Genomic DNA, 23,923 nt, shown 5'->3' on the forward strand with positions numbered 1-23,923 from the left:
TCCCCGGCACTGCCCTGGCTCAGCTCTGTCTCTGTCCCTGTCCCCGGCGCTCCCCTGGCTCAGCTCTGTCTCTGTCCCTGTCCCCGGCGCTCCCCCGGCTCGTCTCTGTCCCTGTCCCCGGCGCTCCCCTGGCTCAGCTCTGTCTCTGTCCCTGTCCCCGGCGCTCCCCTGGCTCGTCTCTGTCTCTGTCCCTGTCCCCGGCGCTCCCCCGGCTCAGCTCTGTCCCTGTCGCGGCCGCTCCTCTGAGCACAGGCGCCGAGGGCGGGGCCAGTAGCGGGGACGGGACACGTGTCCACTTAAGCCCCGCCCATCACTGGCTCGTGCCGCGCGGGGGCCGCCGGGAGCGCGCCCTTCCCATGGTACCCCGCGGCGGCTGAATGGGGCAGAGCCAAGATGGCGGCGGGCGCGGCCCCGGCGGGCGGAGGCGCCCTGTTCGAGTGCCCGAGCTGGTGAGAGGGGCCGGCGGGGCGGGAGCCGCGCCCTCGGGGCCACCGATCCGGGGCGGGGCCGGCGGGGGCCGGGCAGGAGCGCGGCCCTGCGGGGGCCGCTGTCGGCAGCGGTGCGGGCCCTGCCCGCGGGGCCGGGGCTGTTCCCGGGGCTCGGACGGAACACGCGGTGTGGTACAAATTAAATATCCTGCTCAGGGGATGTGTCCAGTGCGGGGAATCTGCCAGCTTGAAACCAGCCCGGGTCGTTTAGTATATTGAGTTAAGAGGTCAGCGCTGAATGAAGTGTTGGAGAAGCACCGGGCCTGTGAATTGGGCGGGTGGGGGCCGTGGAAGGGAGGGGTCCCGTGAAATCCCCCGGCCTGCCCTCCTGCCGGGAGCAGAGCCTGGATCAGGGGCCCGTCGCTCGTGTACTTTGGGTGTTTTCGGTGCATCACGGAAGCAATCTCGCTGCACGGTCTCTGGGTGCCCGAGCAGCGGGGCGGGCGCGGTTGTGTTTTAAATGGCCCGGACAATGACACACCATCGCACCCGAGAGCGGGAGCAGCTGTGCCAGCCCGCCCTGCCCACAGCCGCGGTACCTCAGTGCCCCGGGACAGTGCCCAGTGCGTGCACACAGAGCAAGCATGCTTTCTAATTTTGACCTGGTTTGTAAGTGCCTGCTTTAGGTGGTAAAGCCATTTAACCCTCTCGTGGAAAAGAATTCCTCATGTATTTCAGGATCTTGTTTGTGCTGAACATACACAACAACAAACATCTACATGAGGCAGGGTGGTGTTCCATAAGGTGATGACACAATAGAGTAGATAAAGCCAAAAATTATTCTGGATATTCAACTTGAAGTATCATCTGTTTTATTTTTTTCTTAGTGTTTTTATACAACAGTGATTACAACATGTATTATATTCCCTGGTAAATTGGAATGTCTTGTGCCTTTGAAAGCTGTAGATGGAACAGCTTGTGAAATGCTTGGTCTCAGTGGCTTGGATGGTATTGCAGAAGAATTCCTAAAGAAATCCCATCTGAAGGGGAGGCTTGGAATACCTGTACCTGTGAGGGCCTCCTCAGGTACCTGTTTTGTGGCTTTAGCTGCAGCAGGGCAGGGTCTGACAGAGCTCCCCAATGCCCTGGTGTGGTTCTGGAGCACAGTGTGTTGTGCTGAGTGAGAAATGGGATCCAGGAGATGATCCAAGCCTGGGGGGCACAGCCGAGCAGCAAGGGGGCCACGTTTGGGTGCCTGTTTTATTCTGACAGTTCTAAGATTTTTGGTAATTTGGTTTTTGCAGCCTGAATGTCCTTTTACAATAATAATCCAAAATCCTTCTTGGGTGCAGCAAAGCTCTTGTTAGACTCTCTCCTTATACATTCTAAGGAAGCTCTTTGTTTTCCCTCAGGCTTCTGCACATTGTAATAGTTTCAGGGACCGAGTTTGGTCCAGCTGACCCTGTGTTTGTACACGTGTAGTAAAGGAGTGCCTGATACAACTTGGTCTTGTCTAACTGGCACGTGTAGACGTGGCAGCTAATATTGGTGAAAGATCTGTGTGAAAAAAATTAACATTTTCCCTTAATGCTTCTTTTGAAATGGGTAAGCTGTTGTTTCCTGAGTGTAAAAACAAAAAAGTAAACTAGCAGTAAGCTGGTCTGGAGAACTTGCAGTCAGTGTGTGTGTTCTGTGAACCCAGATGGGAAGTGTTGGGTCTTTGTGGCTTGCCCCTCTAGTAGCGAGGAGCTCTCCTATCAGGGATTGATTTGTTTCTGGTTTATCTTTACAGTCTGCAAAACAAGTAGAATATATTTCGTATTAAGGCTTTGGATGCTTTCTACTGACATTTACTGAACTGAGGATTCCAGCTCATGGTTTAAAAGTGTCTATTCCTTTCAGAGCAAACCAGAGCACACACAGGTATGGTGTGGAATCAGTGACGGGCCTCTGGGATTCTCCAGAGTGGGGATGGTTTGCAGTGGCAGGCTTGGACCAATAATGGGGTCATTCAAAGTTCTGACTTAATGGAAAGTCTTAGTGCAAATGTGTCCTGCAGGAAACCTGGTCTCACCCAAGCACCAAAAAGTCTCCTGCACAGGCAGCACTGCAGTTCTTTGTACCAAGAGCTTTGGGTGACCAAGAGCACAGAGCTGCAGAGAGTCTTCATGGCCAGTAGCAGCTTCTTCTGTAGTGAATTTTCTTCAGTCTCATGGACCTGTATTAAAATGAAAATCACAGGCTTTACCTGTCTATTTTGCTGCCTCTAGTGGAAGTTGGCTGGGGGCTGTGAACACCAATCATATGACAAGTATATCTTAAATATAATCGAAAGGAATAGTTTTTTTTTCTTTGCCTTTAAATTGTTCCCCATGCTTTTGGGGTTTGCCTCCATCATTGTACCTCTTCCCTAACATGGATAGTGTTTGAGTACCCCATTTCCAGAAAAGACTTCTGCACCAAAATTCACAGCTTTTACCAGGCTTAAGTTGTGGCTTTGATTTAGTTTTTGTGCTGTTATACGTTTCTTCTTTGTAGCCCATAAAATACTTGTTCTTTCTTTCCTTGTGTTTCCAGCAGTTAAACTTGCTCAAGACAGATGAAAAACAGTGGTTCCATCTGAATAGTACTTGCTGATGCCAGAACTTGTTTATGCCTGTACTGTAACTGCTCCATACATATTACAGATTTGAGCTGTGCATTTACAGGTGGAATAAAGATGTTGCCAGTACTTCCTATGCATTAAAATTTAGCCATACTATGAGACTAACAAATGTCTTTAGACAACAATTACATATCCTAGTTTTATTAAGAGTTTTGCAAACCTTTTGGGATGGTTTTAGAGGGTAAAAGTGACTTCTGTGAGGTGCAAATTATCTGATGTGTAGGTCTGAAGTACACCAGATGTTTAATGGATACTGCCTGCCTCTCCTTTTGTCCCCTGGTGTAATTTGCATTTGGAATTCTGAATTTCTTTACTTTGTCTTGACGCACCAGTAGTGGGGATGTCAGGCTTGTCCTGGGATGGCACATTTGAAATAGTTTGTTTTAAAAGCACCAATTGTTTCTCTTCAGTTTCCTTGAGCTAAGAACTGACTATTCCTGGCAATGCTTTTACACAGATTTCTGGAGATGAGCTCCAGAGTTCTGAAAATTCCACCCTGTCCTTGAAGTCGGGCATGAAGGTGTGTACAATAGTCACAGAGGCCACCATTTTAGGGTGTGGCTAAATTAAGGTTCTGAGTCCATGTTTAGAAACCCAACGAATTGACCTAATTTTGAACTAACACAACAGAATTAAAGCTGTCCTGTCTATGTCCTTAATAGCTGCAACTCAGAATTTCTCTTGGTGACTTACTTCAGTGTTACTGCAGAGTTTCAGCTGGATGTGGGTGTTGTAACCCTGCTGGCATGTCAGCATTGAATCTTTGTCTTGGGGAGGAGATCCTGCCAGCTGATTTGTGAAATTTCAGTGCTGTTACTCGGCCACTGTAGCCACCATCACATCCCAGAGTGTTGATGGCCTTGTCCTCCCTTTCCAAAATGGTTTGTCATTGTTACTCAATATGTTCCTTGCAGGCTTGACCTTAGCTTGGGCTTCTCTTTCTCTTTTTGCTCATCTGTCCCTGCTATTTCCCACTGCTCTGTAGTTCTGCAGTGGAGGGTTTGCCATCAAGGGCAGCAATAATCTGTTCAGTTCCTCTCAGAACCATCCAGACATACGGCACAGAGACGTGGCCTGGGCTGTGGAGCATGAGGTGGTGAAAGCAAAGAAACACATTTTTCTGCTTCTGGTACAAAAGAAAGATTTCTTTGCTCGTAGCTGTTTTAATCTTTTAAAAACCTGTGCTGGAATTTGTTTTTGTTCAGTGGTATCCCTTGTAAATATTTAATTACTGATTGTTGTAAGCAGTTGATGTCTTCTATAAGGCCAGCAAATTCATGGATGCAGCTGCTGCAGGAAAATCTGAGCATCACCTGCTCGACTGTGTAGGGAAGGGACTAATTATTCATGGCAGGAAAGCAGAGGTGCTGTGTCTGCCAAAGCCTGACAGTCAGATGGGCCGGCTCTCTTCAAGACTGTTACAGGACACACAGGAAACAATCATTTTAGGAAACAAACATTTTAGGAAGCAATAGAGGGATTCATACAAGAACCATGAATTTATAGGGAATTGACTTTGAGGAGGTAATAAACTTTGAACAGTCTGTGGGCTGACCCTATTAGTGTTGGGGTTTTTTATTAATTACCTTGACAAAAGCGACCACAACACTCATTGGTGACATAAGTGTGGTCAGCATAGAGGCCAGAGAATTATCCGGTCCTTGTGGTATAATATGAAGACCAGAACTGTAAAAACAAGATAAAGTGCAGAAGCGAATGATGGAAAATGGAGACTAAGAACAACAACTACTTCAAGCCATAAAGTAACTATTCAGAAGTAAAAGGACACAAGTTTATATTCAGAAATAAGAGAACAGATACACAAATATGTCAGCTGAGCACAGGGTGACTGTCAGTCACCAGTAACACAACTGTTCAAAAATTAGTGAAAAGATTTAATACTGTACCTGATATGTAATAATTTGGGGCAATCCCAAGCACATACACAGGCTGGGTGGAGAATGGATGCAGAGCAGCCCTGAGGAGAAGGACTTGGGGGTGTTGGTTGATGAGACGCTCACATGCCCTGGCCACGTCCACTGGCAGCCCAGAAACCCTTCCTGTGCTGGGCTGATCCCACAGTGTGGGCAGCAGGGGAGAGGGGGATTCTGCCCCTCTGCTTTCATGAGAGCCCACCTGCAGTGCTGCCTCCAGCTCTAGGGCCCCCAACATAGGGAGGACTCGAAGCTGCTGGAGAGAGTCCAGAGAAGGCCGTGGTGACAGTCTGAGGGCTGGAGCCCCTCTGCTCTGGAGCCAGGCTGGGAGAGCTGGGGATGTTCACCTGGAGAAGAGAAGGCTCTGGGGAGACCTTAGAGCCCCTTGCAGGGTCTAAAGGGGCTCCAGGAGAGCTGGAGAGGGACTGGGGACAAGGGATGGAGGGACAAGACAAGGGGGAAATGGTTTTCCACTGACATAGGGCAGGAATAGAGGGGATATTGGGAAGAAATTCTTCCCTGTGAAGGTGGTGAGGCCCTGGCACAGGTTGCCACAGAGAAGCTGTGGCTCCCCCATCCCTGGAAATGTCCAAGGCCAGGTTGGAGCAACCTGGGCTAGTGAGAGGTGTCCCTGTCCATGGCAGGGGGTGGAACAAGCTGAGCTTTGAGGTCCCTTCCAACCCAAACCAGTCTGGGATTCTGTGTGTGAGGTAGAGAAGTGTCAGTGCTGTTGTAGAAGGTGGTCATGAAAATGTGTAGTCTGTGTTAATTGTACTTATTAAAGCTTATCTGTACTTCAAAAAGGGATTTTTTTTTTAATAATTGAAGAGAAAAAACAAGAAACATAAGAGTGAAAATTAAAGGATTTGATCAAAAAATTAGTATGGAAATCAAGCTGTCAGAATAACAAAGCTTTGGAATGACTTCCTGGTAGGCATAAAGGTTACAGTCCTGTCTTCTGATTTCTACAGGTAAATTACAGTGCCAGTATACCTGTTCTCACTCTGAAAATGTAGGAATAACCTTATGAAATAATTGTTGCATTGTTGCTCACTACTTAATACTTATTTTCCTATTTAATTCAGTGCTATTTAAATTAATTTTTTGATATCATAAAACCTGTAATTCTCTCTAATAGAATATTTATGGCCTTGCTCTCAGAAATTAAATTTTGTATGCAATTTCCGAATTTCACTGTGTTCCGTGGAGGCTTTGTTCCTGAGTAAGTAATGAAGGGAACCAGAGTGAGCCAGTAAAATCTAGTTCTGTGTGAAACTGCATTTGTAACAAGAAAAGGTGCACAGTGCCAAGGTAAAGTTGGGCAAATGCTTTAATCCAAGTGGAATGCTTTGTTTGGTCAAAGCAGCCACGTTTCTCATCAGAAATATTCCATAAAACAATGCATTTTTTTCTATATTCAGGAAGGGTCTCTAATATCCAGTCTGAACCACAAGCTTTTTAAACTTTGTTTCTTACAACTGGAAGTTTAGCCAGAATAATGTTTCTAAGAGCAGAGGAAGTTGTCTCCTGAGCAGGCTCCAGTGCTGGCCTGGGCTCAGCTCCTGTGCTGTGTGTTGTGCTCTGAGAAGGGCACAGCACTTGTTTCCATTACCAGTGCACACGATCCACAACAACTCTGTGATCAACCAACATGTCAGTGAGAGGAGGATTTTATTTATTCTGATTTCTTTCTGTAGAGAAGAGCATAAAACCAGCCGAAATCATTGGAAACAACAGCTCAGAGGGTTTCCTGTCACACTGTGCATCAGCCTGAAGTATCCCATCCTCTTTTGTGCTTTGACCATCAGGCACAAAGGATTTAGGGAGCTCTTGAGAGTGCCTGGCTGAAGCCACTTGAGGTTTGCAGTTTGTCACTCTTTTTATCAGTTCTTAAGAACTTTCTGACACTTCTTTGAGTTCCTTGGACTCATAGTGAAGAAAATCTCTGAGGTGGTATGTCCTGATCCAGAGAATTCCTTTAATGATAGTGTTCATGGCCATGTTCTCCGTGCCAATCAGCTCTGTGAATTTTCTGGAAGGCTTCACTTCTCCCTGGAAGCTTTGGCAATTCAGGGGGTGGTCTGAGCATGCTGCGTCTCCATTAAACTCACTCAACTAGTGACCAGCAGTAGGTTCCCAGGTGTTACTTCCAGGTCACTTGCAGGATGCTGCTCTGTAGAGGCCAGAGATTTGCAGGCACTGGGGACTGTGATGCACTGTCTGGAGGGTACAGAACAGCTGCTTGTTGCCCATTTTTAAATGTGCTGGAGCAGAGTTCTGATGGGAGAGCACTGGGCTTGGGGCAGTGCTAAGGGCTGTCCCTGTGTCTTCTGTGGAGGGGACAGTCTGCTGACCTCAAGTAATTCTTCATCCTTCAGAACAATGTAGGAAAATTAGTTTAGTGGATATTTTACCACATTAGTTAGTGGAAGAGGACGTTTTTCTTTTAATATTGGAAATAAGATGGAAAAAACTGCTTTCCTGTAACAGCACAGGGCCAGCTTTCTAACAAACTTTCTTCTAGTAGATTTTCGTGAGAGATTTCCTTTCGTGTTTTACTCCTTGATCCATGAGGTGAGAGGTGTGATAAGGCAGAGCATGTGAGGGGTGGCTGATAGTTCCAAATCCAGCCATTACTTCTGATCTTTGGTGACTCTGGAACTAATTAGTTTAGAATTTAAAACTGGAAAATCTTTCTACTTTTTTTCATTAAAAGGCTTTTAAAGTATTTAAGTTTGGCAGCCCAAACTGTGACATTGATTTAATCTGTTCCAAAGGTGTTTTCTAACAGAAATTACTTCTGTGAGTTTGTTTTCATGGTATCATAATCAGTATTTACAGCCTTCCTGTGTTCAGTGTTTTGCAGGAATGGGTAGATAGGGGAAATACTGCCTACAAAGGATTCTCAGTCCGAAAGAAGCCAGAGAATAGGTACATTTTTCCAGCAGTTTAATTCATAGCTGAAGACACTGCCTTGTGCTACTGCTGGGCTTGTTTTATGAGTTCAAAATAAGTTGAAGGTAAAGGCAGAGTAAAAATAACAGCAAGGGTGAAAGTAAAAATATAGGTGGCAATGAAAAATCAGAGCTGATATATGGCAAAAGATGACTGTCAGACAGGAGTCAGCTTACAGAAGAGGACAATAGTTGTGCTACAGCACTTGGGACCTGTCAGGTACAGGGAGGGCGTTGCTAAAATGTGTTGGGACAGACTGACCATTGAGTATCCAGGAAGAGATCACTGAAAGGAAAAGCAGAGGCCAGGCTGAATAAGAAGTAGACTTACCTGTAGAATGACTTTGTTGAGAGGTTTAACTATGTGGAAAGAAAAAACAAAGGTTGGGGAAGCAGCTGTTGTTTGATCAGAGTAAGGCAGCCGTGTGAAAATTATCAAAAGTTGCGTTGCAGAGTAACCAGAACTTGGCAATTTCAGAGGACTGGAGAAAAACAAGTTTTCCAGTGCTCAGGGGCAGAAAGAGGAAATAGTGAGAAGTGGACACAAATCCGTGAGAGGAACCTGTCTGTCAGTGCAAACTGAGCGCTGAGATCTGCAGGGAGCACAGGAGGAGACAGCAGTGCTCAGGTGTAGCCTGGCTGTAAGATCCTTGAGTAGTGCTTAAGAGGAGGCAGTTCCCTGACTGGTCTGTCCCCCACACCACCATAATCCTGTTTCTAGAAGCAGTCACCACTTCAGCAGATTGTCCTGGAGCTTCACAATCTCTGCTTTTGCTGCTGCCATTCATTCATCCATCAGTATTAACCATGTGCTCATTAGGGTGGTATATCCACAGTCGTAGAGAAGGGCCTGGCAAGAAAACTTGTCCAAGTCTCAACTGACAGATTCAGAAAGGGACAGAGAGATCTGGGCAGGCTGATGTAATGGATTGGGAGCAGCAATATTGCTTGGGAAAGAAATGAAGTAGCAATAACAGAAGACTGTATTGTATTAAGTTACTGAGGAGAACTGACCTGGGGACAAAGAAGAAACCATCACGTTTTAAGGCACATTCCAGAAATGTGAACATCTATATTTAACCCTCTCAAACAACTTCAGTTACCAGTTACCTTCAGTTACCTTGTTTTCTTCTCCAGTCACCCTGAGGACGTGGCTGCCCACTGTCACTGTTTCCTGGGCTGGCTCCATGCAGGGAGCCAGCATGGGAATGTGATCTCTGGAGTTCCTCAGAAGGGCAGTGGTGCAGCTGAGAACTGGGTCACTGCTACTGCCTACCCAGAAAGCTGGTCCAGCCTCAGAGACAAACTGCAGTGTTATCCGTGAGGAAGTGCTAGAGATGCAGACTTTGAGAGATCTGAGTGGAAAAAGAGCCTTTGCTGCCAACACCAAAGATCCCATGTGGTGCAGGGCAGGGTGTTGGTACCCCGAGGGTGTTGTGGGTTTGAGCACTGCAAATGCCCAGTACCCTTCTGCTGATCCCCGTGGGTTCTCCCACGTGCTGGCATCTTGCTGTGCCCCACTGAGTCCCACAGGCTCTGTGCTGTGTTTCCAGGTGGCAATAATGCTGGCTGACAGGTGAATCTGCCCTCAGGAGGTGAGCAGGGAGGAGCTGTAGGGCTGGGGGAGCTGAGCTGCTGTTGGGGTAGAAGAGGATTATGCTGCTGTCCCCTGGTGGGGCCCCTCTGGTACTGGAGTCTGTTCTGTGCGATCATAGGTGAGCCTGGAGGAACTCTGGCAATTGGACAACACCTTTATAATATTACAGGGGTGTGCAGAGACCTTTTGGGGGTTTTTGCCGTTACCAGTAGTGGAGGGGAAGGGTGGTAGAAATTCCTGTTCCCCTCAGAAGCCAAGGGTAGAGATGTGCTGTTTTGAAGGTGACATGAGAAAAGAGAGCCCTTGAACAAACAGTCCCAGCTTACCCCCTTCTCTACCTGTTAGTCTCTTCCTGCCTTATATCAAGTTCTCTCAGGAGCTGCTCTCTTGTGTAAATCAACTGGTTTCCACCTGGAGAGGTAAAGCTTGAGATGCCTCACGTCCTGTTACCTTCACTCTTCCCATAAAAAATCTTGGTTTATGTGTTTTCAGAAGGAATCTGCAGGGAGGAAAAGAAAATTATGGGATTTTCATATTTTCCCCAAAATACTTCTGCTTACATTTGTGTAGGTTTGGTCTGAGCTCAAATAGAGTTTTAGCTCCAACACTAATAAACTTTTTATTAAATGTTTTGATACTATATTTTGTCTTTCTTTATTTTCCAGGGCAGGAAAACCACCACCTGGCTTACACCTGGATGTAGTCAAAGGAGACAAACTCATTGAGGTATGGAAATTGGGTTTGATGGATTTGGTGTGTCATGTACATAGGCACCAGCAGTAGAACATTTCCCAGCATTTTCCACACTTACTCATAAGTATTTCCTTTCTCTCTCATATTCATTATTTTCAAATCAGTTTGTTTTGCTCTGAAACTTCAGAATGAAGTGACTTTTCCCTTGCCTGTGCTTTTAAGGCAGCCTCGTGCCATGCAGGGCTTTCATCGTTTATCTCCCAATTAACTGCACTGATTGAAGGGATACAGCACTGCAGGGCTCAGCAAGCAGTGACACAATTATTGAACATCAAACCTGCCCTAGTAAGAGAGACAAAAAATAAAATGTTTGTAAGGGAGACTCCATACTTTGCAGAGCCTGATTTCTTCCAGACTTCGTTTTGGACCAACGTTGACATTTTCTTCCCTATAAGATACTTGCACAGGAGGTGCCAGACTGCAGCAGAAGGCACATTGTCCTAGGAACTTCAAGAGCAGGAATTGAATAACGTGGTCAAGAAATCTCAAATACAGAAGAGTAAAAGTAAAAGCTCTTCCCTTTGTACCACTTGTTTTGAGAAACCTGTCTGGTCAGTTAATTTTTTATTTTATAGTAAGGTTAACCAGGCACCCTGTATCTTGTAGGAGTGCTGCCCCGTCCTACAGTATGAAGCACAGTTGGATTTTTCCTCCCACATTCAGGATCTGTGAACATCACAGATACAGCAGGTTAATTTTATTACAGCAGAGGAATTTGTCTGTTGTGCACCGCCTCATTCTCTATTTCATATTTTGTCTTATGTCACACTTAATGAATAAAGGAAAGTCTCTAACAGGGTTGACAGAGAGGACCCAAACCAGTGAATGTATTTTAGCTGCAGAGAGACTCCTGACTTGCAGTTGGCTAAAACAGAAATTTTTCTGGCCAGGAAAACTTTGCAAAGTTGAGCCAACTTTTCTGAACAAAAATTGGAAAATTAAGAAACCAGTGTTAGATCAAGATTTAGGTAGCTTAAAATCTTTGCTGGTATTTAGCGTATGCTACCACAGAAGCATGAGACAGTATTAAGTGTTCCTTCTGGTGTCTAGCAGCACAGATTTACTGTTTGGAATTTGGTTGAGTTACCACTATATGCTTTGCATAGGAGAGCAGATAGAGATGTCACAAATAGGTGTCTCATAAATAAACTTGTGTTTTCTCAGGCCAGAAACCTGTAAAATGAGGCTTTTCTTTATAGTCCGTTGCTGTTTTGAGAGAGTGCTCTTACTCTGGATTTAAAGACAAGAAATTGGCAAAGCCAGTCTTGACCTGAGAGATCTTCGTTCAGCATTCATTGGAAAGGAGATAGATACTGGCACACACGTACTGCACATTCAGAGCAGCTTCTTTGTCCTACAGGATGTGGCTGAGCTGGTTCATACCAGGACTCCAGGACTCTCCTTCACCAACACTGTGGCTCTCAAACCCTTTGCGTCGCGATTGTCTTGGAACCCTGGGCCGTGTTTTCGGCCTCTCCTGCTTCTGTTACGTGTTCAGAATCATGTTCGAGCTTGGAGAGCTGCAGCAGGATTGTTCCTGAGCTCAGCCTTCTCAATGCCACACACTTGCTTGTGCAGCTGCTTTGGGCCTTGCACTATGTGTAGGTGATGGCTTCAGTCCTCTAGTCTGTGGTGGTTACCTGAAACAAGGTCCTGTGTGTGTGCATGGGAACTGTGCAGCAACTGAGCAGCACTTGGATGTGATCCACATGTTTCCCTGTTTGGTACAGCTGGCAAAGAGTTCTCCAGTTTTGTCTGTCGTGGCAGGCAGCAGTAGCCAAGGAAGAGAGCTGTTAAATCCCGTGGGTTACTGAGCACTTGGTACTAACCGAGCCATCGGTGTCCCAGCCTCGTGCCGAGGCCTGAGGGTCACCCTGTGATCGCTGGGTCTGCAAAGTGCAACAGCAAAACAAGCCATGCAGTGTTTAAGCTCAGTGTGTGAAGGAAGACACTGGGTTATAGCTCAGAGGCACAGAACATTTTGGAAACATTATCTTGAAGTAAAGTCAATAGAATTATTTTCTCTGATGGTGATTTGTTGCATTTCCAATTTATGAATTTGTGTCTTTGAAAAACTCTCGAAGTGCTGTCCAGTCAGGGACAGGTTTGTGTGTTCATGTGTAACAGGTGCAAATGAAAACTTACAGGATGCTTTTGGTGTCAGTTGTGGGCAAAAATAAGAAATTGTTTGGCCAATTTTTATGATACTTGAAATCGTGAGATAACTGCTTGTGGAGCTGAGCACTGTTTGTGGAGGAATGAATCAGCTTCTGAAGATCCACTTGTTCTTATCAGAGCTGTGTTAACACAGGACTTTTTTTCAAATTCACAATTAAAGGAAAAGTTAGTGCTCATCTTTCTTACAACATGGAATCATAGAATTCCTTAGTGCAAAGGTATTGAGCATGGGAAGAGTCAGGTACTGATCTAAATGAGTAAGGAACTGTGGAATATGGGACATAAATCCAATGCTGGGAAGCTGAATCCTCAGAGAACCTAACCAGGCTTCCTCAAAAGATGTGTTGTAACAAAGTTATGGTGTTCTCGGATCAATAGCTGGATGAAACAACTCTGATCCCAAGAGAAAATATCAGTAAGACTCATGGAACAATGGTTAAGGCTTGCAGGGAAAAGCCTCGAAAGGGCACACTGGTGTGGAGAGTGTACAGGGAGGAGGTGGATGGATCTGTTTATAGGTGGGATAAAAAAAGTCAAATAAAATTCAACCAGAAAAGATAGAGGAGACCATGTACTAATTTAAGCTCTTCATCAGTGGCTTATACTTTCTGGTTAACTCTGAGGGGTCTTGTGAAAACCAGCGTTTGTAAAGAGACAGAAAGTGATGATAAAGTGCCCAGGTCAGGGCAGAACCCAGAAGACTCAATATAGTGATTTCTCATGTTTTTAATCTTATTCAGATTATTACACTGAGGCTTTGAGGTGTGTTGCTCTGCACCAAACACAGATGGATTCAGGGGAGACGCCTGCATGTTTTACATGTCCCAGCTGGAGGAAAATCACATTTTGCGTTTGCACCTCATTTGTCATGAGACCATGTAGTTGCAGGTGAATTGCCAATTAAGCTGTGATTGCTGGTTTACCAAATGACATGTGGACTCACAAAGAAAACTTTTTTTGCGGTGTAAACCTAAGTATTGGCACTCTTGTGAATTTTCTGCCAGTTTGTGTATCACTGAGGAGGTTGATGAAGTTGTTATTCTTTCTAGCTGTTTGTTTTCATGTAACTGCTTGAAATTTAATATCTTGTAGTGTTGGTTGAAATTGGCCAGAAGTTGAGAAGTTATTTGGTTTAATAGATGTCAAGAGCTGATAGATACACACACTTTGATCACCTAAATACTCTTATTTTACGAAAGCAGGACAAAATATGTGAGTCGGTAGATTTTATAAAGCATTCGCTGTCATGAACTGGTGCTCATGTACCTTGAGCTGCTGAAGAATAAGACCTTTAACTAAGGGACCAATTAATTGTAAATCATCCTGATGTATACAAGTGTGGAGTCAGGTTGTTCAATTAATTTCTAGTGACCTAAAAGAGTGAATAAACATACAGAAATAAATTAAATGCTTATTACTGAATACCAGATGGTGAGAACTTGCAGTGTTGGGGCTGATAGATGTTCAGCAGAACACTGGAAAATCCAACCTGGAAAACAGAGCAACCTTGGGGAAAAATTGGGAAAAAACCAGTGGGGAAGTGACGTGACTGTAGCAGTGCTAAAGCCTTAAAGTTCATAGTCGGTGGGCAGGTAAATAGATGTGACTTTGCAAGGTGACCTGTAGTAGAAGCTGAGGTCCCTGATGGGATTTTTGTCCTTGCAAATAAGGCAGAGGAGTATAAATACTGTGTCTTAATTCAAGCTGTCTCCTTATTTTCTCTATGACTTGGTGGTGCCACAGAATGAGGAACTCTCGGGATGGTCGTTGCGTCAGTCTGTCTGACAGCTCAGAAAAGCCCCAGAGCAGCCACCTGGACCTACTCAGATACACTGGCTTTTGTAGCTGAGCATGTGGTTTGTACCTGGCAGAACTGAGGAGGAAACGCTTGCTGACTGGAATGGTGCTGCCAGAGAGGGGGATCCTCAGCATCAGCCACCCTACTGCTGTAACCCACAGCTTCCCTGGAGCAGCTGGGACACCCATCTGACCAAAAGCACACTGAACCAGTCCACTCAAACAGGGAAAGATTAACACGGGGAAAAAAGGCTTTGCAGCCTGAAAACTTGTCTCAGATGTGTGGCAGTGAGACTGAGGAGAGGATAGAGGGGAGGGGGAGAAATCCATGTGCTCAAGCAGGCAGAATGCTAGTTCATCTCAGCCTGGTTCATGAGGTTTTCTGATGGAAAATGTATCCTCAGCATTCCTTTGATGATGCTGTTGAAACGTGTGGGCTTTGTTAAATGTTTCAAAAAGCAGGAGAAGCCTGTTAACAGATGTGTAACGCACTGCCAGCCTTTACTTTGTCCAGCTGGAGCAGGAAAATATAGATTAGATGAAGTTCTTGGGAGCCAGGGAGAAGGTTCTCCACCTGCCCTGCTCAGGTACTGTAGCATTCAGGTGCAAGAAGTTCCCTCAGCAACATGGTCTGGTAATGGAAATACTGCAGGACTTTGTCAGCATGTCCCTCGCTTTATAGAGATGGTTTATGGAACTTATATTAAGGTTTCTAAGATCTTGTTTGAAGAAAAGATTAGAACTAGGATGAATAAAGAAGAAATGCCTAAAAGTAATGCTTTACTTGAATAGACTAATATGGATTCCTATCACAGCACATATTCAGTATAGTTTTGCATCTTTATACCAGAGGTCTGGAAACTCCTGCAGGTCCAGTTCTGTACAGAAGTATAATTTTGATGTTGTGTATCAGACCAGAGATCACTGAGCGTGGGTTCCTGCCTTGGACAGAGCCCAAGGTCAGCAATCGAGGAACGTGTTAAAATCTTTGGGTGCAGATGTGAGAGAGAATCTCTTGTGTGAGGCAGTCTCATGATTTGAAGAGGCTGTCTTGTGTTGGCCGGTAAAGAAGGAAATAACTGGGACTCTCACATATTCATCTGTTCTGATTTTACAAAGAGCAGATTTGAGTTTCTGTATTTACCAGTACCAGACTAAACTGAAATATTGATGAGCTGTTGATGCTTCATTTTGAATTTGCTCTGTTTATTCATGTTCTTGAATTTTTTCAGGAAGATCCAAAAGATTCTAGGAGTCTAATATGCTTCTCTGTTTGACATTCTACTCAGAAACTCATCATTGATGAGAAGAAATACTATCTCTTTGGGAGAAATCCTGATCTGTGCGATTTTACCATTGACCACCAGTCTTGCTCTCGGGTCCATGCTGCCTTGGTCTATCACAAACATCTCAAGAGGGTTTTCCTCATAGATCTGAACAGCAGTAAGTAGTGTGGCATTTAACCAGACAGAAGTGCAATATTTCAGTGCTTAAACATTCTGAATCTGAGACACTTTTTCCTTTCCCACTGTTGTTTGCACTGTGTGGACAGATGGATATAATCGGAATTTGCATCCTAGGGAAAGATGGGCAAGGGTTAGAGCAAAGGAGTGTCTGCTCCAGTCAGCTTACATCTGCCTCAGTTCTTATTTAAAACATTTCTAGATTCTTTAAGAGGCAAAAGGAGAGGAGGAAAGCGACTTGGCCTTCACAATTTTAGCAAATCCTTCTCTTGGGTGGTTTCCCGAGGTCTGAAACTTGTCATGTGGTTTTTTCCACTGTCTAGACATAGACATAGACATAGTACATTGGGACCTGCAGGAATACAGAAAGTAAAGGGTGTTTGTAATTGATTTCCATGACTTTTTGAGGACTTCTGGTGTGTGTTATCTCAGTGTGTGAGATGATGGGTACAGTGTACATAGCCGATGTTCTCAGCAGTCCCCCAGTGCCTTGTACCTCAGAACAGTTGTTACAGTTTCTGAGATTCTCAAACTGGAGCTGGAATACCGTGAGCCCAGTCTGGTGACTAACAGACTCTTTTGCATTTTGACGCCCTCAGCACATGGCACGTTCCTGGGTCACATCCGCCTGGAAGCCCACAAACCCCAGCAGATCCCCATCGACTCCACGGTGTCATTCGGAGCCTCCACCCGTGCGTACACCCTGCGCGAGAAGCCGCAGACGCTGCCGTCGGCGGTGAAGGGGGATGAGAAGATGGGTGGTGAGGATGAGGAGCTCAAGGGGCTGCTGGGCCTGCCAGAGGAGGAGACAGAACTGGATGTGAGTACGATGGCACACTGTGCCTCAGTGGCACTGCCAGCTAGGACAGCATTCCCTGCTTGTTTGCTTAAAGTCGTGGAATCATTTAAGTTGGAAAAGACCTTTAAGATCATCAAGTCCAACCATAAATCTGACACTGCCAAGCTGCTACAACTCACCCCTGTAGGCAAGGGTTCTTGTTAATAGATCCCTTGGGGCAGGTTAGAGTGAAATGACACCGAATGACTGGTGTTTATGAATACATATATATGTAGGGTTTATTTTAGAACAGTTTGTTTGCCATGGAAAGGAGGTCTGGAGCTGCTTGGGTTATTATTATCTATAGTAATATAGCTAAATAAAAACATAAAAATAACACTTAAAAAAATATATAAGGAAAAGATAGAAAGGATAAGAGCAGAAAGATCTCACCACCTATGGATCCAGTGATGAAACTTGATTGTTGCAATTTTGATGTCCATTGGCTGAAGTGATGGTCACAGACTTGATCTGTCGGGGGTGGGGGAAGCCCTTGAAACACAAAATCCAATGGATTAATGTAGGCTTAGGTTTACATGGGAATGCCCAGGTAACTCCCCTGGGGGGGATTTGTTTTACACTGTCTGTTGCAAGCCTGTGGATCTGTTGCAACACTGTGGATCATGTACAATCCTCTGGTGGAAGGCCCCAGAAAAGTGCCCAAGGGGCACTTCGGGGGTCTTTGATGGTTTATGACACCTTGCAAGACGTGACAGCTGCCTCTCACATCAGCATATTTGAGCCAGTAATGCCTCATCAGAAGGGATGAAAATCTTCAGGCCCAGGTGTGAATGTCCCAGTATCTCCCCCAGAGAGGGAGGGGAGTTTTCACCCCTGAGCCAGTTGTGTAAGGAAGGACATTGCCATGATAAAAAGCACTATCCCACCTCACAGGATGTGCTGCTTTTCAGCCTGTTCCCTTAACTGTCTCAAAGCCCAGCTTGTCCCCTATGGTGGTGGATGTTCACCCCCTCTGCCCCTGAGCTGTTCCCTTGCACATCACCAGCAAAGCACCTGCTGCTTTTGCAAATGGCCAGTTGTTTGAGCCATTAAATATTACCATTTCAGTCCCTCACACAGGCCCACCCCTAAACCATGTCCTTAAGTGCCACATCTACATGTGTTTTAAATACCTCCGGGGATGGTGCCTGAACTACTTCCCTGGGTAATACTTCTTTAGGTTCAGTTTCTTAATTTCTTGGCTGTGAAGATAGTCTGAGGTGTTTCTGCTGACAGATACACCTAAAGCATCTCGTCTGCCATGATAAACCTGTGATCATGTTGCTTCCCAGAATCAGGGACATAATAATCTTAATATCCCAGTGGTCATCTCACTAAGGCTTGCCAGGGCACGCATGCTTCAGGTCGGGTGGTTTCCCACATTTTTCCCATTGTCAGATACCTGTGGGAGAAAGCAGTGTCTGTGGCATTCACAGGATTGTGGATGTTGGAAGGGAACTCTTAGAATCATCAACCAGCTCAAGCAGGGCCAGCTGGAGTGACTGCCCAGGATCGTGCTCAGTTCTGAATCTCTCTGCAGAGACCCCGCAGCCTCTCGGGGCAGCTCGTTGCAGCCCTGAAGCTCTGCTTCTTCCTTGGGGTCTGAAGTTGAAACTAAACAGTGTCCTGTGGTCTTTTGATGTGCACAGTCACATGATTAAATCAGATTTCATACACTAGTTGCTTAAACTCTTTCATCTCCAAATTTGCCATTAGAACCTGACAGAGTTTAATACAGCCCACAACAAGAGGATCTCCACGCTGACTATTGAGGAAGGGAACTTGGACATCCAGAGGCCAAAGAGGAAACGGAAGAACTCCAGAGTGACGTTCAGTGATGACGATGAGATCATCAATCCAGGTAAGGACTTTGCTTTAATATTTAGTTGATGCTCTTCAGGACCTCCTTCTTATATTTTCATAGGGATTCCTTATGGCTGCGTATGGATAAGGCAGTCAACATTTGGGATCAGCTGTTTCAGAGAAGCTGCCACATTTCTCACTGAAGTCTTTGACCTCTCTCTTGTTTCTTCTGTTGTACCTGTAAAGTAATTGGGTGGTCTGTGCAGGATGGGGACATCACACTCAGCTTCATTGCTCAATATTTTGTCAGACATTGGAAAAATGTCATGGGTCCAAAAGGAGGAAGGTTTACATTTTTTGCCTTCTTTAGAATCTAAATGGGAATGGAACTTGTTTGTTTTTCTTTGTCCCCTAATGCTTTACTTACCTGTTGCCTCCGGGGTATCTGTCTCCAGCTCAGAGGGTCTTTGCTACTTGTCTGTACATCTGAACCAGGTTGTCCTCAATCCTCATTCAAACGGATGCATCTGAACACATCCAATTCCAAATTAGTCTTTTTTTCTCCTTTAGCTGTTCTGTATTAATGGCATTCCTATCAATGATACTTTATATGGATAGTATTCCTGTTAATATGAGTAGCTAATTAATGAGCCGGCATTTTGAAATATGGTGTGGAGGTGGTTCCACTGGCACAGTAGAGCACCCAGAGTGACCATTTTGGTTTATAAGGTGATGCAGTTCAGTGCTCAGAACATCCTAATGCAAATGCCAGTCATTCACATTGCAAAAAAAAAAGATAATTTTTCCAGACTTTCAGGAACTTACATTGACTGCTTCTGACTCCTCCTTCAAGGCCCCCCAAGGTCTTTGGGGACTGGCTGCTGTGCCTTTAGCATGTGCAGTGCCTTGTCAGCAGCAGCTTTCAGCCCAAACTCCAGCCTGTGTGATCCCAAACTGCCCATCCGGCTGCTCCCCTTCCCATTCTTCATTTGAGGGAAAGCATTCCTTACCAAGATGCCTGGTGAGCCAACTGGAGACAAAGCCACTGGGTGTCCCCTGAGCCCCATTCTTTATTTGGTCACACTTGTGCTCGCTGGGAAGTGCTGAAGTGCTGGCTTTGGGAGGAGAAGGTCTGTGTTCCAGTTTTCCCCGTGGGTTCTGCTTTGCCCGTGTCCTCACTGAAGGCATCGCTGTTCTTGCTTTGCAGAGGACGTGGACCCGTCTGTGGGGCGGTTCCGGAACATGGTACAGACAGCAGTGGTCCCTGTGAAGGTACGGAGTGACTCCCATGTTCCTCATTAACACCTTACGTTGATGAACTCACTGTATGAAGTGCACCTTAGAAACAGACCGTTCCAAAGTGATGTCTGTGTTTCACAATTGTCTTTTTTTGCAAATTCGGCCATTTCCCTTCAAACCCAGGTTTAGCTCTTTTCTTCAATAACACATGGGATCAGTGGTGATTTTTTTTTCCTCCCAAAAACAGTTTACAGAAATTCGGTGCATTATTTCCAGACATCAGTTAAAATTGTGGGAAGTGTGGAAAATAGAAGGTAAAAACAAGAGATTGTTTGTTTAAATACTGAGTGCTAAAGGTTTCATAAGGTTGTGTACTAGAACAAGCGGGTTTAGGCTTTGCTTCAAGATGAGTGTGTGTTGACAGTGCTCTATTTAATTGGAATATGTGAAGAGGAGGGAAGATCTGCAAAGCTTCAGAGCAGCTAAGCCACTATGTAACAGCAATTCCACTTGTTGCTGGTATAGACTAAATAACATCACATGGAGAAGGATACTTTTCCATAAGCCCAGACTGCTGGAGAAGATTCCAGTGATCAGGAGCAGAATTACCCAAATGATCTTGAAGTTGCAGTTTCTTTCTGTGGGGGAGGGCAGGTTTGTGTTATAACACTCTCAGGCACATGGTGGGATTGTTGGGGTGTCCTGTGCTGGGCCAGGAGCTGGACTGGATGATCCTTGTGGGTCCCTTCCAACCCAGGACATTCTATGAGTCTGCTGGCTAAAGACCTACTCAGTCTTCATTCAGGACAAGCTCAAGACTGGCAGGAGTATAGAGGAGGTGAAAAGGTGCTCAGGCTTCATCTGAGTTACACCTGAGCTTCAGCTTCTGTCACCCTTCCTGCACTGTGCATCTTTAAGAGTTTATTATTGTGGTTGTCAGGGAAACCCAGAAGAAAACTTGAGGGACAAAGACTGGGACATTGTCTGTAGGAACTTTGTATGTGGCAGATTTAGATGCCTTTTTGGGGGGAAATAGCCTTGGCATCGAGTTTGAAGAGCTTGATGGTTTCGTGCCTTTACAATAACTCTTTCAATACTTGTGCCGGCAGAAGAAGCGTCTGGAGAACGCGGGCTCGCTGCCCCCGGAGGACTCCACGTCCCGGCGCATGCAGAACTTCCCCTACAGCGGGGGCTTGTACGGGGGGCTGCCCCCCACCCACAGCGAGGCGGGGCCGCAGTCGCACGGCGTGCACGGCACCGCGCTCATCGGGGGGCTGCCCATGCCCTACCCCAACCTCGCCCCCGACGTGGACTTGACTCCAGTTGTGCCCTCCACAGTGAACATGAACCCAGCTCCAAACCCGGCCGTCTTCAACCCCGAAGCTGTGAATGAACCCAAGAAGAAGAAATACGCCAAGGAGGCCTGGCCGGGCAAGAAGCCGACCCCGTCCCTGCTGATCTGAGCTGGGCTGAGGGAGGGTGGGAGTCACCAACTCCACAAACTCTTCATGTGCGTCTTTTTAAACTTTCAGTGTTCTAACAGATGTAATACTGAGATTGGAGAAGTGAAATATCCTTTAAAGATCTGTCTTCAAACATTTTTATATGTCTGTTTAAAAAAAAAATACAGCTCCCAGCTCCTTTTGAACCAAAATCCCTGCAGCCTTTTCTTAGCCACCACTGTCCCAGAGGTCTTTACACTGAGTTTGGGTCCACCAGTCAAAGAGGCAGTCACACAGTTCCATTCTCACTTATGGCATGGCCCTGCTGATCCGTGTGTTTTGGTGACAGGCTCGCTGTGGGTGACACTGTTCCTGCTGGACATGCTCACAGCAAATGTTTCTGGGGCCAAGCCTTGCAGAGTCCCATTGATAGGAGTTGTAAAACTTGCAGAATATAGGTCAGCTTTTATTTTTTATATTTTCAAAACCCACCAATGTGGGGCATTCTCTTTTCATTATTATTATTTTTAGTTTGCCTACAGCTTGTTTTAATTTCCATGTAAAACACTAGAGCATCCCATGAGTCGTAAGTTAAGATGGACAAGCAGTAGGTGGGTTCCTTAGCTTTGTTCCAGTGCTGCAGGGTGGGGGCTGTGGGATGGGTACTGGGTGCACAGGTCAGAGTGTCTGATGGGGAGACAGGCACTGTCTGCACTGTGCTGTGGTGCCAACAGCCCTGGTGACTCCCCTGGGATAACTCAGGGTGAGGTTAACACAGAGAACAGTTTCTTTTACATTTGGTGGCCCTTGTAACTTAGTGTCATTTTTATTTGCAAATGGAACTTTTAAGCTTAGCATATATGAGATGCAACAGGACACAAAGCTGAGCAGTTGTCAGCAGAGCCAGAGGACTGGTTCCCTTCCACACCTAAACCCCCAATCTGCAAATATTTTGGCTGCTGGGAACAGCAGGTGAGGATCAAGTGCTACTGAGATCCAGAATAGGAATTCTCAGTAGAGATAATAAAGTAGTGCACAAGCTGGTTCCATAATACCACATTTTTTGATTCCTTCATCACCTTTTCCCATTGAATAAAATGAGAAGCTTGATGGGTTTTTGCTCCAGCCCTTCAGATCTGTGGGCTTAGATTTGAAAATGATTCACATGTCCAGACACTGTGGCTGTACTTTACACAAGGTAAGGCCAGAGCTCTCTTATTCTTTGGTTTGCTCTGGGGTTTTTGTAAACTCTCTAGTGCAGTTCAGCTACAAGTCACATTCCTTTGTTGTTTGGGGGATCCAGAAAATGTGCACCAAAATGAGACCCTGCTCACTGTGTGCAGGACTGTGGCTGCCTGGTGAAGTAGTGCTGGGGTGCTGGATCAGTACTGTGTTCAGTGCAGGGGGTGCTGGATAGTGCTGGAGCAGGGCTGTGTTCCAGTGCAGGGAGTGCTGGATGCAGCAGACCCTTTTGGGCAGATGCTCCAAAATCCAAGTGAGTTCTGCTCTGTGATATCATGTCCCTGAGGTAAAGCTGCCCTGCTCACGAGTGATGGATTCAGAGACTGCTCCGTTCCCTCCTTGCACCATCTGTCCAGCTCACACTATTCCATGGGTGGTTCAGCACCTGCTCTATGATCCAGCTGTGCTGTTCTGTGTTTAGTTACCACTGATGATTCAGCCCTCGGGCGTTTGTTCTGCTTCCCAGCACTCCCACAATGACTCTCCAAATCTTTCTCCCTTTAGTCTGGCCTGTAGGATTTTCGTTTCCCACTCAGTTGCTTTCTGAAGGCAACTCTTTAGGATAAGAATAGTCAGGGCAAACAAAAGTTGAACAAGTTTTCTTCTTTTTCTGTTTTATTTTGGGTTTTTTTTGTCTGTTGGGGGGTAGTTTTGGTTTCTTTGCAAGTGGCCCTTTGCAAGATTTTTCTTGACAAGGGAAGCTTCACTGCTCATTGTTTTTTAAAGCTCTTCTCCTCCCTGGCTCTGAACCAGCTCTCGTTATTTCAGAGCTTAGGGGCCACGACTGGCCAGGAGGGGACAGGAACATCAAGGGGCTTTGTACAGACGTTTGTACACTTGTGTAATATGTAATAGGCCTTTTCACACTTCTGTTGAGCTTTTTAACTGTAACCTTTACTATGTTGTAAATTAAATGCGGATTTTGCCAGTTTGGAGTGTAGTGTGTTCGTTCCAGTCTGCACTGGTGCAGCTGAGGCTGCCCCTTATGCTGTGGCTCATGGGAGGATCCTACCATGGCAAAGTGCCCTTCTCCCTGCAGGCCTTGTCCTGCCTCAGGCTGCAGCTCCTAAAGCTGCTCGTGACCCTCTCTGCTGCCTCGTGCTGCACTTTGGCACATGAGTGACACCTAACAGTGGATTTTGAACAGTGGTTGCCTTTGTTTTCCAAGTGGAGTTTTTCCTGATTCGGGCCTAATTCTCTCTGTAAGTTGTACTTCAGAGCCCAGCTCTGCTGCTCTCATTGCCCAGGCTGCTGCTCTGACACAGCATGGCCTTGGGCAGGCTCAGTCCCCTGTCCCTGGGGACACTGCAGTGAGAAACACCAACCTGGGGCCTGGTTACCGAGAGCCATGGGACCTGCACAGGGTTGAGAGGGATTCCCTGGCTTTGATGAAATCAGCAATACTTATGCTCTACATAATTTTTTTCCCAATGCAGCAGCAGCTGGGGAGGGTACATTTGCACTGCGGTTTTGGCAGCAGGCTCACAGTTCATGTGCAAGCTGCTCACCTGCCACAGGCAGAAACTGCTGGTGCAGGTGAAGGGGTTCCCTTTGTGGTCTGACACTGTCAGTGTGGGTTGGTGAGCTGTT

The 23,923-nt window shown here is 45.9% G+C and overlaps 1 protein-coding gene across 3 annotated transcripts in view; it reads left to right on the top strand.

Annotated features, from left to right (window-relative positions):
- PPP1R8 (protein phosphatase 1 regulatory subunit 8) overlaps window positions 1-23,261 on the top strand; it is a 23,815-nt gene extending 554 nt beyond the window's left edge. Inside the window, exons 1-7 of one of the 3 annotated variants that reach the window (XM_017830525.1) lie at window positions 344-449; window positions 10,244-10,304; window positions 15,596-15,749; window positions 16,369-16,589; window positions 18,324-18,468; window positions 19,618-19,682; window positions 20,759-23,261. In XM_017830525.1, the coding sequence (XP_017686014.1) occupies window positions 394-449; window positions 10,244-10,304; window positions 15,596-15,749; window positions 16,369-16,589; window positions 18,324-18,468; window positions 19,618-19,682; window positions 20,759-21,112 (1,056 nt within the window). In that variant the 5' untranslated portion in view covers window positions 344-393 and the 3' untranslated portion in view covers window positions 21,113-23,261. Of the gene's footprint in view, window positions 1-343; window positions 450-10,243; window positions 10,305-15,595; window positions 15,750-16,368; window positions 16,590-18,323; window positions 18,469-19,617; window positions 19,683-20,758 lie in introns of those variants that run through there. The other 2 variants (XM_017830528.1, XM_017830527.1) reach the window with 2 other exon arrangements.
- Window positions 23,262-23,923: the final 662 nt, after the last annotated feature.

Source organism: Lepidothrix coronata, unplaced genomic scaffold (assembly GCF_001604755.1).
Source record: "Lepidothrix coronata isolate B3197 unplaced genomic scaffold, Lepidothrix_coronata-1.0 Scaffold180, whole genome shotgun sequence".
Lineage (NCBI taxonomy): Eukaryota > Metazoa > Chordata > Aves > Passeriformes > Pipridae > Lepidothrix > Lepidothrix coronata.